The sequence below is a fragment of the Cyprinus carpio genome, chromosome B23 (assembly GCF_018340385.1).
Source record: "Cyprinus carpio isolate SPL01 chromosome B23, ASM1834038v1, whole genome shotgun sequence".
Lineage (NCBI taxonomy): Eukaryota > Metazoa > Chordata > Actinopteri > Cypriniformes > Cyprinidae > Cyprinus > Cyprinus carpio.
Window position 1 is genome coordinate 13,584,725 of NC_056619.1, and position 15,190 is coordinate 13,599,914.

Genomic DNA, 15,190 nt, shown 5'->3' on the forward strand with positions numbered 1-15,190 from the left:
TATCCATGTTGCTTCATCACATGGAAATCCATTAATAAAACATAAATGGTCTACAGACACATGAAAAAGGTTCCAACGTGTATTACGAGCGCATCTGCATTTACATTTTATATTGATAAATAATTCCTATTTTCATAATTTATTTAATAATTTGCCTAAAAATTTAAGTTCAAGAACTTTGAGACACAACAGATCTTTCGCGTTATTTTCAATCTTTTTGGCAATTTATATTATCGCTCATATTTTATAACAGCTTTCCTATCATTATATTAGTTAATAAGTTATATTATAAATGACCCTTTAAGAAGCCTTTTAAATTCAGTCTATTGGCATCTCAAGCGAATGCCTGATGCTAATATGTTGAGCCGCAGTTAACACCAGTTAAAAACTATTATTATTTTAGTTTTATGAATGATTTTAATTTTATTTTAAGAACTAAACTTAATTCTAACCTCTTATAGGATGGAAAGAATGCCTAAATACATTTGCATTGTTTTATCAGAGGTTGGCTATCTGGGTCCTTTGCCGCAGAGCATTGTGGGAGTTGTTCCTCTGCAGCAATGGCTTGGCTTGTAGTAAGATTAGCAATATCTGTGTCTTTATTATATACTGCATCGGCGGTATTTGAAGACCAAGTTGGAAAGTTTGACTGGTATGTAAACGGAATTTATAGCTGTGTGTTAGTTTGGCGTATAATCCATTGTGGGGTTTCTGCGACTGTAAAAACAGCCGGTTCTTTAAGCAGGCTGCGGACTGATGTCAGCTACACCGGGCTGGTCAGTCTTCATGTCCTAACATCACTCTAAACTACCTGCGATTTCTTTCAGGAGGCAACAGTTTATCGGCAAGGTGCGTTTTGCCTTGTTTGACACTCACTCTCAAGCGTCTAAAAAGCTCCTGGTGGCAACTGACAAGAACGTGTTCGCTTCCCTTAATTCAAGGACTGGAGACCTGTGTAAGTCATTCTGCTCATATGACTATCTTTTTACGTTAAATCATATACAGGCATTTATAAATTGCAGTCAGAATCTGACTCAGAATAAAGGCACATTTCTTCTTATGTCCAATGAATAGCAGTTTTCAACCCATACTTAAAGGGACAATCCGTCAAAAAAAAAAAAAAAATTGTCTAGGCAATGAATCCTGAAATTCTTTGTGGTTGCTTCGTTAAAGGGGTAGTTCAACCAAAAATTTCAATTATGTGATTGTTTATGATATAAAGGGACAATCCGTCAAAAATTCGCTGCTTATGCGGGACACAGAAAAACATGTCTTGAATGTTAGGGCCCAAACAGTTTTGGTTTTCATTGACTTCTATTATATGTTTTGGTTTTCATTGACTTCTATTATATAAAGAAGAAAAAGAAAACAAACAAGACATATCTGATATTTTTAATTAGAATTTTTGGTTAAACCACTCCTTTAAAAGTATAATTTACCCCATTATGTTCTGCTGAAAAAAGAAAGTCATACAGATTTGGAACAACATTAAGGGGGAGTAAATGATGACAGTATTTTCATTTCTGGTTGAACTGTTTCTTTAAGGGTTGTGCTATTATGTAGCCTACATTATAGTTACAAACAAACTTTAAAAGGTATTATTGTTATTAAAGAAAAATAGAATCTATCCTAGTTCCTTATTACTTCACCATAGTTGAGCTAAACAAATTTTTCTAAATTCCAAATGTATTCATCTTTGGTTTCTTAATCATAATCAAAATAATCTGCATGGACAGATGAGAGAGGTTTGCATTATGAGTTCAACCAAAAATTTCAATTATGTGATTGTTTATTTGATTAAAAAGCAATGATTCATTCGTTTAACAGTGTCCTGTTTAATGATTTCTTGTAGTCTGGCGTCATGTGGATAAGATTGGACCAGAGGGCCATATTGATGCACTGCTTATGTATGGACAGGGTAAGCATGCAATAAAAAGCTTGTGTTGTGAAATTAGGTTTTGTTTCTTGCCTCTGAATCTGTTTTTTTTTTTTGTCTCTTAGATGCTGTGGTTGTTACTGGAAATGGCCGTCTGCTTCGCTCCTGGGAGACCACAGTCGGTGGCTTGAAGTGGGAGACAGTACTTGATACGGGAAGGTTGTTTATGTTATTTTGTGTCAATATTAGGATTAACTGGTGCATCAAACTGACAGTGTCCACTTTTGACCACAGCTTTCAGGCTGCTGCTTTAGTTGGAGTTCAAGACTTTGTGAAGTATGTTGCTGTGCTGAAGAAATCAGCAATCTCGCTCCATGACCTTTCAAGTGGCAGCCAGATATGGGTGGAAAACCTACCTGACAGGTGATAAGATAAAAAAAAATCTTTGAATTTTTTTTTTTTTTTGCAACTTTTTATTACAGTTATTATTTGTGTAATTATTATTTTTTTTTATTGCTGTAATTGATTATTGTGAATTCATCTTTTCGCATCCTACAGTGACACTGTTCAGTATCAAACGATTTATTCTGGTGGGAATGGACTGGTGTTTGTTTTTGGAGTTGTGCCTAACTCCCATATTGTTATTGTTGAATACAAAATTGAAGATGGAGAAATCATGAGAAAGGTATGGAGTTTACTTTCTTTAAGTTTTTTTTTTTTTTTTTTAAAGAAATGAATGCTTTTATTCAGCAGGATGCATTAAATTGTTCTGTTTTTTAAAAAGGAAATTAATAGTTCAATGCGTTTGTATAATATATTGTTTTTTAAATGTGTAATTTATAATTAAACACAATGCAGTTTTCTTATTTAAAGACTCATATATATATACATATTGAGTTTTCTTACTGAGAGAGACAGATTACTTGGGTAATAATACAATCACACTTTTTTTCCTTTAGAAATCAGTTGAAGCTGCATGGATGTCAAGCCTGGAGAGCAGCTGTACAGTCATCAGCTCAGGGATCCTATTGTGTGTGGATCAGATCACACAGTCTCTGTACACTCTACAGCTGCAGTCTGCAGAACAGACAGAAATTAGACAGATCCACCTCCAGGTACAGATGTTGCTATGCTTGTATTTAACATACAGAGCTTCCTCAGTCTTCCGTGACTGTCTATAATATCACGGATGGCTCCTCTTTTCAAAGACGCTAGATTTGGAGGTGGCATCTGGATTCCAGCCTGTTCTGACGTCAACTCAACCCAATCCAGCACAGCCTCCTCTTTCTGAGTTCTTCCTGCAGCTCAGTCCAGATCATCACATCCTGCTGCAACTCAAAGACGGCCTCATCGCTCCGCTTCGTGACTTCAATCCAGTAAGAACTAATACGCCTCAGAGTAAAACAGAATCATTAAATTCCTTACAATTCCAATTCATAAAATTTGATAGATTACAAAAGTTTCACTGGTTATTCTTCACTCAAAGTCTAAAGCCCAATGTCCTTCATATTTCAGTCATATCTGGCTGCTTTTGCCACATCTGGAGAGAGGACAGTTGCTGCTGTAATGTCCCCAAAGAATGATACTGTGAGTCAAATTTCAAAAACAAGACAAAAATGTCTTTTTAGGTATGTACTTGTAGCTTAATCGGTTGTTATTCGTACTTAAGCTTGCAGCATCAACCTGTTCAGTGCTGACACAGGGCGGAGGCACCTTGACACCACCATTATCTACCACATGGACCCTAATGGAGGAAAGCCAAACAGAGTGAGCGCTGATGCTGAAGTATATAAGTTTAACCAATTATTAGCCAATCATTTTGAATGTAGGTTAATTTGATTGGTCTGTTCTTTAGTTATATGTCCACGCCTTTCTGAAGAAAGATGATTCTGTGGGCTACAGAGTCATGGTGCAGACGGAAGATCTTACACTCACATTCCTACAGCAACCTGGTATGAACTACACTACGGAGAAATTGATTTATTAAAATTAAAAAGAAATAATTCTCATTTAAGAATCTGGCAAATAAATATAGAAAAGCTGTTTTAAAATCCTTTCATTTAAAATGAATTTAAAAATGTTGCATTTAAAATATATTTAAAAAAAATTATTATTTATTACATTCTAAATGTAATCAAATTAAACAAATAGCTTTAAAAAAAGTCAATGAATCGATTTCTCTCCTGTACCTCTGTACTATATATGTAAAAAATATATGAAGTAAAATTCAACTTAGCTTCACCTCAATCTAGTATAAACTACAAAAGGCAAGGAGTTGATTTTTGTTTCCCACTGTAGGCAGGGTGGTCTGGGTGAGGGAGGAGGCCCTGGCTGATGTGGTCACGATGGAGATGGTTGATCTGCCATTCACTGGAACACAGGCAGAACTGGAGGGAGAGTTTGGAAAGAAAGCCGGTAAAACCTTTGTTTATTATGTCTTTGTTTGCTTATTACATAATTGTTTATAGTCTTATTTTTTCATCTTGTAATTTTGGAGCAATCCAGTTAGGTGTTAGTTTAATTAAATTTTTGTTTAATACATTTTGGTTTTGTTTTAAATTAGCTAGATATAAGTGTCATGTATGCCTGTACTCTGTGTTTGTGATGTATGGCTAATGTGTGTTGTGACATTGCTGCTTTGCCTGCTAAGCAAAAAAAAACACTTCTGTCTCACTCGTCTGTCCTTTTTTCCATGGCATTCTTGCTATTTCTTTTTGTATTTATGCCCTTATGTGTTTTCTATTGCCTATCTGCTGCACTTGGATCCAGCCATTCAAGGTAAAGTAGAGAGCTTCCTCTAATTTTGCTTCTCTTCCTAATCACGTTTATTTAATGTAATGTCTTTGTCAGTGTCTCTAACTTTTGGTCAGTGAATTGGCTCAAGAATGTAACTAATTTGATGTTAAAGCTGAACTGACTTTTTATTTTCTTTCTTTGAGGTTCATTTACCTCTGTCACTCAACGCTGTGGTCTCTTGTTGCCTGCAGATGGGCTGTTACCCATGGTTCTCAAGCGCCTCTCTTCCCAGTTCATCCTGCTGCAGGCTTGGCTGGCCCATCTCTGGAAACTCTTTTATGATGCCCGGAAGCCCCGAAGCAGTGTGAAGAATGAGGTCACCATAGACACACTGTCTCGGGATGAATTCAACCTGCAGAAGATGATGGTGATGGTAACTGCCTCTGGGAAGGTAAGTTTAGAATGCACAGCTGTTGCTTTGTTCTTTTAGCTGTTTTGTCGGTTAACATATGGCTATTGTTTTTCTACTCAGCTCTTTGGCATTGACAGTAAATCAGGAACGATTTTGTGGAAGCAGTATTTAGAAAACATCCAGCCCGACTCTGTTTTCAAACTCATTGTACAGAGGACCACTGCTCACTTTCCTCATCCTCCACAGTGCACACTTCTTATAAAAAACAAGGTAAGCTTTTGAAGTTTGCTTTTGTATGATCTAAAGCTATTTGTTTGTTTATTTGGTTGCCTGTTTTTGCTTACTTGCTTTCATATGTTTACTCTCTTGTGCATTTGTTTCTTTGCTGCTTCATTTGTTTACAGATTTGTGCATTTGTCTTTTAGTTTGTTTATTTGCTTGTTTGGTTGTTAGTTACTTTGTTTACTTGTTTGTGAATTTGCTTGTGTGTTCAATTGCTTTTGTTTAATTAGTTTGCTAATTTACTTGTTTTTGTTAGTTTGTGCATTTTTGTTTACTTGTTAGTTTGTACTCTTGTTTTTTGTTTGCTTGCTCAGTTTACACATTTGTCAATTTTTTTCATTCATTTGACTCTTTGTGTGTGTGTGTTTTTTTTTTTTTAGGACAGTGAAGTGTTCATATTTTCAATACTACGTTTTTGTTTTTCTTTTTTCTCCATGTATATATTTTATTTATTTGTTTGTTTATTTATTTATTTCTAAATTTAAAAATGGACTGTATTTACAGGACACAGGTCTTGGAAACCTCTATGTCTTCAATCCTATCTTTGGCAAGAAGAGTCAAATTAGTGTACCTGCCTTACCCAGACCTGTCCTTCAGACCCTGCTGCTGCCTGTCATTGACCAGGACTATGCTAAAGTCCTTCTACTTATTGATGACCAGTACAAGGTGGGTCTCCATTTTTCTGACAAACCTTCTGTGTTCCTTGGAGAATCTGAAACTATTTATTTTCCCATACAGGTCACAGCATTTCCATCTACAAAGAACGTTCTACAGCAGCTTCAGGATACAGCATCCTCCATATTCTTCTACCTAGTGGATTCTAGTCAGGGAAAACTGTCAGGTTTCCGTCTGCGCAAGGTTAGCATCCATTCATGCAAAGCAGATGTAAAGCAATTTTGATGCTAGTGTTCATAAATGATTTTGTTCCTTTAGGATTTGTCTACAGAGCTAATCTGGGAGGTGGTCATCCCCACTGAAGTGCAGAAGATAGTGGCTATCAAAGGAAAGCGTGCAAATGAACATGTGCATTCCCAGGGCAGAGTCATGGGGGATCGTAGTGTGCTCTACAAGGTCCTGCTGATTCGATGACTGCTCTTTTTGGGCAAAAGTAGTTACACTCTTTTCTAATCACATATCCTACCTGTTGTTCTTCTGCAGTATCTGAACCCTAATCTCTTGGCTGTAATAACGGAAAGCACAGACACCCATCAGGAGCGGAGCTTTGTTGGAATCTTCCTGATTGATGGTGTCACTGGCCGCATTGTGCATGAAGCGGTGCAGCGGAAAGCCAGAGGACCTGTTCACTTTGTACACTCTGAAAACTGGATGGTGGTAAGTGCACAGATGTATTCATCTATTTATCCATCATGATTACTGTGATCGATATAAATGTTTCAGTACAGAATTTAACACTACTTTTTGTGTTTATTCCCTATAGTATGTGTACTGGAACTCCAAATTCCGCAGAAATGAGTTTTCTGTGTTGGAGCTCTTTGAAGGAGCGGAGCTCTATAACAGCACAGTGTTCAGCTCCCTAGACAGACCACATCCACCTCAGGTTCTGCAGCAGTCGTACATATTTCCTGCTCCCATAAGCACTTTGGAAGCCACACTTACAGAAAAGGGCATCACCAGCCGACACCTTCTTGGTTAGTATTGTGCATATCAAGAAGATAGGAATGTTCAGATACTTATACTTATAATATCTATGAGATATAAGATCAAAGCCTTTCAGAAAAATATCAGCATTTCTCATATTAAATTCTGGGTGTTTCTTTTACTTTGAGTCGGGCTGCCATCAGGCAACATTTTATCCTTACCAAAGATGTTTCTGGACCCACGGAGACCAGAGGTGGTCTCAGAACAGAGTCGGTGGGTTTTCAACTAATATTAACTATGTTGGGAAAAATCACATACGATTCAGACTTTGACTAACAATTTGCATGCTGAGTAACCAAGCTGAACAATGATTGTCTCACCATTTAGGGAGGAAAACCTCATACCATATGCTCCAGAAATGCCCATTCGTGAAGAGTGGTTTATAAACTACAACCAAACTGTGTCAAGAATAAGGGGCATCCACACTGCCCCCTCTGGCCTGGAGTCAACCTGTTTGGTAAGAGTGATGGTTAAGTCCTTTTTTTTTTTTTCACAATATTAAATAACTTTTTGTTAGTAGGATTTGTCTTCATTTGAAGGGATAGTTCACCCAAAAATGAAAATTCTGTCTTTAATTGCTCACCCTCATGTTGTTCCAAACCTGTAAGACCTTCGTTCTTCCTCGTAACAGAAATTAAGATATTTTGATGAAATCCGAGAGCTTTCTGACACTCTATAGATGGCCATGCAACTACCACGTTCAAGGCCCAGAACCGTAGAAAGGACATTGTTAAAATAGTCTATGTGACATCAGTGGTTCAACTGTAATTTTATGAAGCTATGAGAATACTTTTTATACGCAAAGAAAGCTCTTGGATTTCATCAAAAATGATGAAAGAAGGTCTTACAGGTTGGATGAGTAATTAATGACAGAATTTTCATTTTGGGTGAACTATCCCTTTAATATCTATGCCATTCTTATTACATGAATGAAATCCATTTAATTTCTTCATCCTGTAGGTGGTTGCGTATGGTCTTGACATCTACCAGACTAGAGTGTTCCCCTCCAAGCAATTTGATGTCCTTAAGGATGACTATGACTATGTATTAATCAGCAGCGTACTCTTTGGCCTCTTCTTTGCCACCATGATCAGCAAACGTCTAGCAGAAGTGAAACTGCTCAATAGGGCATGGCGATAAGACTCATCCTGATGGCCTGTTGACTTCACTCTCGTCCTCACTGCAATGTGGTCAACACATTGATGGCAGGAGACTAGCTGGTGACCATGTCAAAACTGCAAGATCATTTGATAAGTTTGGTGTATTTTGCAACCAGCTGTCTTAGAGATCTTGTGGTGTTTTGAGTGTAAGTGCATAAACGGCCATGATCGTTTTTTCCCTTTTCGGAGAGAGAAGTAATTATGTAGGAACCAACCCCCCCCCCCCCCCCACCCAGCACTGAACAATTCACTGTCTAATTTATTTATTGTGCCTTTCGGGGTAACATAACTCATGTAATTTTAAAGGTAGACTAGCCAGGTATAACATAATACCCATCCAATTTATTTAATTTTTTTCCATTTTAGATTTCATTCAGTAAGTCTGAGTCTGCCTTTTGAAGAAATGGTGTTATTTTGAATTTTTTTTTTTACTGACTGAAGGAGTATTGTAAAAGAACTGCCATTTTTATTTAAATCAATGAAAAGAGTAAATAAAATGATTGGGTTTTAAATTTGATATGATATGATGAGCTGTTAAAGAATATATTGTCTTGTGTACAGTATTTGAATTGGCAAACACTAGTGCACATGAGAACTGTGAAATTGTACATTAATGTACATTACATTAATGATAGAAGGTTCTGCATAGGACTTTGGGTAGTCTTTTGAAGTTATTTTATGGTATGTCAAATGCACTGGATGGTTTGGAGCCATGTTCTTACTTGATATATTTATGAGCAAGATCCTAATATGCCATATCATACTTTGATTTTGACTTGTATGCATTACAAATCCGTGTGATTTTACTATTGTGTGAAATGTTTCTACTCTTTTGATTTTCATGAATAATAGGCCTGTTTATATACATAATTTTGAAAGCATCCCCGCTGCTGCAAATTAATGATGTCAGAAAAAAATGAGTTTAATAATAATATTTGTAACAAAAGAGTAGACATTCAATTAAGTTGATAACAAACCTAATGCTTTTTTAAACATGCATAAATTATTTGTTCTTTTCCGCCTAATCAATAATAAAGAATATCCCATTCCTAATTGTAGACTCTTGAACCGTTTTTAAAATTTAAGATAGGACTCCTGCAGTTGTGGACAGTCTGGGCAATACCAGTTAAAATATATTCTGGTTGCATCATTAAAGGGATCATTCATCCAAAAAAAAAAAAAAAAAAAATAAATTTTTTCGTATTTTTATCTTTGTTATTTTGTTGTATGATTGTATGACTTATTGAGTTCTGAGAAGTTATTTTGAAGAATTTTGGAATACAGTTTAGTTACCACTGACTTCAATTGTATAAACAAATAATTTTGACATGTAGCCTACAATTTGTATGATTTTGGATAATATTATATTTTGACCTCAAAGAGATGCTCTGACAGAAAGGCTGCGTGTGAGGCTGACAGAGAAATTTTGGAAAGATATGGTGGCGATTCACATAACGACAGAATTTTCATTATTGGGTGAACTGTCCCTTTAAGCTCACGTTTCCTGAGCTGTTTGGCCACAGTCGTAAATAAACAAAAGATAAGGTTTTTAAGCTCATGAGTCAAACCGTTAACCACAGTCCTATTCGACCTCAGAAGGTGTTCTACGTGCGCACATGACATAACACACAAGACTTTTCACGTTTATCTCTGACGACAGTTCCTGTTATTTGGCGTCTGACGATTAACCTCATTTCCGCTCTTGGATTCTAATAGAGGATCTCAAGATGGCGTCGAGTGGAGGAGATGGAGAACCTGAGTGGACCGCAGCCGTACGGCCACTGTTATCAGCGTCCTATACGGCTTTCGAGACGAAAGAGTTACCTCAGCTTATAGGATCCATCATAAACAGGTCAGACGAGGGCTTGTTTGCTGACTTGGCTCGTGCAGGGCTGAAATAAACTGCTGAGTGACTCTGCATTAGCTGTGATGCTATGGCAGCACCGAGGCTGTGTCTCAAAACCTAGTCAGCTGACTACCTTGACAGCATTTCGGGGCATCGTGAGAGGGTTAGGACGATTCCAAATGCGCTCATGATGTCCGAAAATGCTCTTTAAAATGCTTTCGGTGGCCTAAAATGATTTTGAATAATCCAGGTTTGTATATGATGATTAAACGTGCCGTCTAGGAGTGAAGCTCACTGTGTTTTGAGACACAGCCGGAGTGTTACTGTGCATTTACAGTAGCAGATACCTCAGATTCTGCTTCATCATCAGGCCGGAGATTCACTCTTTTACTTTAATATAACCTGTCTGGTTGATATTTTATCAATAACGCTTACTTATACTGGACGTACAGGATCCCACGACGGTCCGCACCTAAATAAAGTGATGTTATTTTTGTGTCAGAAGTGAAATAATTGACACCGAATGAGCATGTTAGCCTCCCTCGTTTAACCCCAACCAACGCTAGCTAGCCTGCTAGCCACTGTCAAGAGCTATTCATAACACGCATACTCGTCTTTCTTTAACTGTCATCCTGATAAATCCTCCTGTCAGTCAGCGGCAACCACATTAGTCCCAGTTACTCAAAGTTTTAATTGCAGTCGGCTCAGTTTAATGCATATAGGGGGTGTGCCTGTTAACTAGCAAGCCGTGACTTAGCAGCTGGTGCTAGTGTTACGTTAATTGTTTGTTAACCTATTTTGGTCAAGTGGACAAACGTCTGTTTCAGTTTGTTGTGGGGTTAGTTGTCCACTTCAAAAGCTTGTTTGTCTGTGTGTAAATACGTGTACTGTCATCAGTTTCGTTTTTACGGAAACAGTGCCTGGTCTTCCCAAACAAACACATTATTACGGTGTTTGTCATTTACAGCGGTGTTAGTCAATTATTTAATTACGAGCCAAACAACTGCCTGACCTTTAAAATAAACAGTAAACACATTGAATTGAATCTGTGATATGAAAACTATCTTTCGTTTTGTCGATGTGCGTGAGCGAAGTGCAGCTTAGTCAAAAATGAAAGTAACGCGATTAATAATGACTTGAGCTACCAACCTACACTGGACTAAACCAGTTTATGTTAGCGATTTAATAATAATTGTTTTCAATGTTTGTTACTTCGCCATATGTCTGTGTTCATCTGACTGGATTAAATGAAGCTGAAATGTGTATTTTTCCTAAAAGAGTTTTCCCTTGAACTCAATCGAAAATATGAATAAATACTATAATAGTACATAAATAGTAGTGATATAACACTGTTGCAAGTTAGAAAGTGATCACGAGATTTTGGGAATTTTTTTAAACCCTCAAACAGCTTATGTGATGTTTGTATGTTGTTTAAATCTGAAAGCCATAGCAAAGTTCCCCATACATGTTCAGTCTGTCAGATAAGGTCAAGCATTCCTACTCCCGTGAGTTTATCTTACAAAGAAATTCCCTTTTGCGCTTTGGAATTTGTTTTTCACCTTTTATTGTTAACTAGTTGTTACATGCTCTCTATAGGAGAGTTTTTATATGTTTATCTCTGCACGAATCCTGTAGATTGCAGGATGGATCAACATTTTGGGAGTTATTTAGTTTATTTTAGCTTCTGTTGGGAATTTCAACATGAAGTTAACCGTAATTATTCATTTGTTTCCATTCTTATTGTCAGTGTTTCATTTGATAAATTCAACAGAAAACATTGTTTGTCTCATAATCTTTCATTAGAGCATAATAACTTGCTTTATCTGTAATGATTTCGCTTTTCCTTCTATGTCAGAATGGTCAGATTATGTAAAGTACTAGATAATATCATTAACCAATAGCAAAATAGCTGTATGCAATTTACATTGATTTCAGCGGTTTCCCTCTTCTTTTTTTTCTACAGTGAATCTGAGATTCTTCACCATGACAAACAGTATGAGCCATTCTACTCCTCTTTTGTGGCACTCTCTGCACATTACATCACCACAGTTTGTGGACAAAGTATGTCACATTTTCAATATTTTATTCTAAAACTGCCACTTCATTCATTTCTAGCTGAAATTCATCATATTTCTAGCTAAATATAGGCATACACAGGTTCAACTGGCTTTTAAAAAATTTCCCTTTTTTATATAACAATTTTCTGTCCCATTTCAGTCCCCAGAAATCAGTTGCTGTCAGTAGCTGCAGCATGTAAAGTACTGATTGAATTCTCATTGCTCCGTCTGGAGAATCCTGATGAAGCATGTGCAGTCTCTCAGGTCAGATATTAAATACATTTTATCTGTTTGATTAAGCATAGCATTTTCTCATAGACTAACTTCCTTTCTCCTTCCGCTCCACAGAAGCACCTGATCCTCTTAATAAAAGGCCTTTGTACTGGCTGCAGTCGATTGGATCGGACAGAGATCATCACCTTTACTGCGATGATGAAGTCAGCCAAACTCCCCCAAACTGTCAAGACCCTTTCTGATGGTAATAGTAGTTTCAGATTGTCACAGCCCTGTGTTACCAGATAAATGAGCTGTCTAGTTCATGTAAAGGCAACGTGAAATGTCAGGATTGGTGTAATGACCTGTCTTTATAGAAGTAATCTCTATGATTCAGCTAGATATTATAGAGCCAGGATATGGGGATAAGCAGGAGCAGAGTTTTGGTGCATTTGAATGTTGTGCGTCTTGCTTGTAAGTTCAACACAGCTGTTCAGAAACAAACAAGGTGGTGAAAGTTTCATTTGGAAGATTTTCTTGTTTGCTTTCCCTTTTGCCTTGTAATTAAAGGCTGATAATATCCAGTGTAGACTGGCTCAAATAAATCTTACAGGTCTAGTTGTGCTGATTTTGAAGGACCAGGGAGACCTTTATGATGTTATTAAAGTTCCAATAGTGTGTAAATGTGGAATTTTAAAGGGACAGATTCCATGTGGACAGATTCTCTTTCATACATTGTCTGTCTTGCAATGCTGATGCAGTTCAGGCAGTACACAGATGTGTCATAACTATATTTGTCCTCTTTACAGCTTGTTATCTGCTGTACACAAGAATTAATGAAGCATCATTTTCTTGTGTGCCGGCTTTGCTGCTCACTTGATTATTATGGCTAATTATAGGCTCTCTTGTGAGTTTTACTCTGTTTGGATCAAGTCAGGAGGGAGCTGTTCTGTTTAGTTATTGAATTTTTAACACATTAGTAAGACATTCTTTTAGCGTGCTGATTTAGTACAATTAATTATTAAAAAAGAGAACATGATTTAAAAATGAATGAATTTAGTCAGGCCTCCTGACCTGTACATAAATTCCATTTTATGGGGACAATTCTTATCAAATATTTTTTATGAATGTATGCAATTAATTTGATTCATGAAATAAAACATGCATCACGCCCTACAAATGAATCATGAAATCTAATTTTTACAAAAATAGCACCCTTTATCATGGCACAGTTTGGCAAGTAACTGGTGGCATAGATTAGTCCAGACAAAGCATTGTGTTATCTGAGTGCATTAACCTTTTTTCCTTTGTGAGTGCCAGGCTGGCAGAAAGGAAGCTTTGTTCTCTTTCCTCTGTCAGAGAGGATTCGAGATCGTCCAGAATGGTTAACTCAAAGACGAGATTCTGTCTGCTGATATTCTGCAATTGCCTTTGGTTCTCTTGTTTTCCAGTGGAGGACCAGAAGGAGCTTCCCTCCCCTGTTAACCCTGAACTCAGACAAAAAGAAGTCCAAATGAACTTTTTCAATCAGCTGACCTCGGTCTTTAACCCTGACATTACCATGCTGGCCTCTCCATCCGCTCACATGCAGGTCGGTGAATTAGACGAGTCTTTCACTTGAGTTCATGGTGAAGTACCCACTCCTGGGTTTTATTGCTGTTTTGTTATGAGCAAACAAAGATGTTTTTTGGACTAGACCATGATGTCATGTGTTTTACAGGGTGAGAATGAGTGTGATGAGCAGACAACAACAGATCAGGCAATGCAAGCCAAAATGAAGAATGCCTTCATCTCTCAAAATGTGTCCAGTTTACAAGAATTAGGCGAGTTGCACTTGCACTTTATCAGTGGTTCTTAAATGTTTGATTTCAAATACCACCCATTGAAACGAAGTTGAGTGTATTTTGTTGCACAATGAAAACCTTTCTTTTTATCCCATGCATTACAGGGGGCTCAGAGAAGTTGCTGCGCGTGTGCCTCAACCTTCCCTACTTCTTACGGTATATCAACCGCTTCCAGGATGCGGTATCCGCCAATTCTTTCTTCATCATGCCGGCCACTGTGGCAGATGCCACCGCTGTCCGAAATGGGTAAACCAAAGTCACCCTCATCTCACTGCTGTTTATTAAATCTGTTGAGATTGAGTAACCCTGACTTTCCCTCCCTGTGTTTCAGTTTTCACTCCCTGGTGATTGATGTGACCATGGCCTTGGACACACTCTCCTTGCCTGTACTGGAGCCTTTGACCCCTGGGAGACTACTTGATGTGACTGTGTTAGCACTTAGCTGCCTCTATGCAGGTGGGTTGATTGAAAAAGCTCCTTTAGTCTAGTTCAGATAAACACAGAGAGCTTCAGCAGTGTGTTTTTCTCTCAGGTGTGAGTGTGGCAACTTGCATGGCCATACTGCAGGTGGGCAGCGGCTTGCAGCTTCGTGCGGCCTCCACTGGCTCCAAGGAGGAAGACTATGAAAACGACGCTGCTACCATCGTGCAGAAATGCGTAGGTGTCAATAATCAAAACGACAGTTTTATTGTCTTTGGTACACTCCTCATCTTACACTTTTCCTGTTTTCAACAGCTGGAAATCTATGAGATGATTGGACAGGCCATCAGTAACTCTCGCAGAGCTGGAGGAGAGGTAGGTGAACACTTTGCCACAGAGTATATAACATCAATGAGAACGGCCCGTGTGTAAGATCGTGCTTCTTGTTTCAACAGCATTATCAGAACTTTCAGCTCTTGGGTGCCTGGTGCCTGTTGAACAGTCTGTATTTGATACTGAACTTGAGCCCCACTGCCCTGGCTGATAAAGGGAAGGAGAAAGATCCCCTGGCAGCACTACGGGTCAGAGACATCGCCACCCGAACCAAGGACGGAGCAGGATCTCCTAAACTTGGCCCAGGGAAAGGGTAAGTGCCTCTTGTGTTCTGTACTTAAAATGATGACCT

The 15,190-nt window shown here is 37.9% G+C and overlaps 2 protein-coding genes across 2 annotated transcripts in view; both read left to right on the forward strand.

Annotated features, from left to right (window-relative positions):
- The first annotated feature begins 492 nt into the window (after window positions 1-492).
- Window positions 493-9,178, forward strand: LOC109090063 (ER membrane protein complex subunit 1-like). The gene is made up of 23 exons (XM_042750417.1): window positions 493-652; window positions 828-955; window positions 1,853-1,918; window positions 2,002-2,095; window positions 2,171-2,299; window positions 2,435-2,561; window positions 2,836-2,991; window positions 3,085-3,252; window positions 3,392-3,463; window positions 3,545-3,643; window positions 3,732-3,828; window positions 4,175-4,291; window positions 4,646-4,654; window positions 4,864-5,063; window positions 5,145-5,294; window positions 5,811-5,972; window positions 6,045-6,164; window positions 6,240-6,377; window positions 6,465-6,638; window positions 6,745-6,955; window positions 7,094-7,178; window positions 7,293-7,422; window positions 7,926-9,178. Exons 1-23 carry the CDS (start codon window positions 561-563, stop codon window positions 8,103-8,105), a joined length of 2,904 nt encoding a protein of 967 aa, XP_042606351.1. The 5' UTR covers window positions 493-560; the 3' UTR covers window positions 8,106-9,178.
- A 632-nt stretch (window positions 9,179-9,810) lies between these two features.
- LOC109090062 (E3 ubiquitin-protein ligase UBR4) overlaps window positions 9,811-15,190 on the forward strand; it is a 48,548-nt gene continuing 43,168 nt past the window's right edge. Inside the window, 11 exon segments of the mRNA XM_042750102.1 lie at window positions 9,811-9,977; window positions 11,935-12,032; window positions 12,189-12,292; window positions 12,377-12,506; window positions 13,693-13,832; window positions 13,962-14,064; window positions 14,190-14,331; window positions 14,417-14,541; window positions 14,618-14,742; window positions 14,821-14,880; window positions 14,961-15,151. Of these exon segments, the coding sequence (XP_042606036.1) occupies window positions 9,853-9,977; window positions 11,935-12,032; window positions 12,189-12,292; window positions 12,377-12,506; window positions 13,693-13,832; window positions 13,962-14,064; window positions 14,190-14,331; window positions 14,417-14,541; window positions 14,618-14,742; window positions 14,821-14,880; window positions 14,961-15,151 (1,343 nt within the window). The 5' untranslated portion in view covers window positions 9,811-9,852.

Excerpts from the sequence above, each read along its gene's own strand:
- LOC109090063 (XM_042750417.1), top strand. The coding sequence starts at position 561 with ATGGCTTGGCTTGTAGTAAGATTAGCAATATCTGTGTCTTTATTATAT. Across the intron at positions 6,378-6,464 it reads ATCGTAGTGTGCTCTACAAG|TATCTGAACCCTAATCTCTT; the intron begins GTCCTGCTGATT and ends GTTCTTCTGCAG. Across the intron at positions 6,639-6,744 it reads ACTCTGAAAACTGGATGGTG|TATGTGTACTGGAACTCCAA; the intron begins GTAAGTGCACAG and ends TATTCCCTATAG.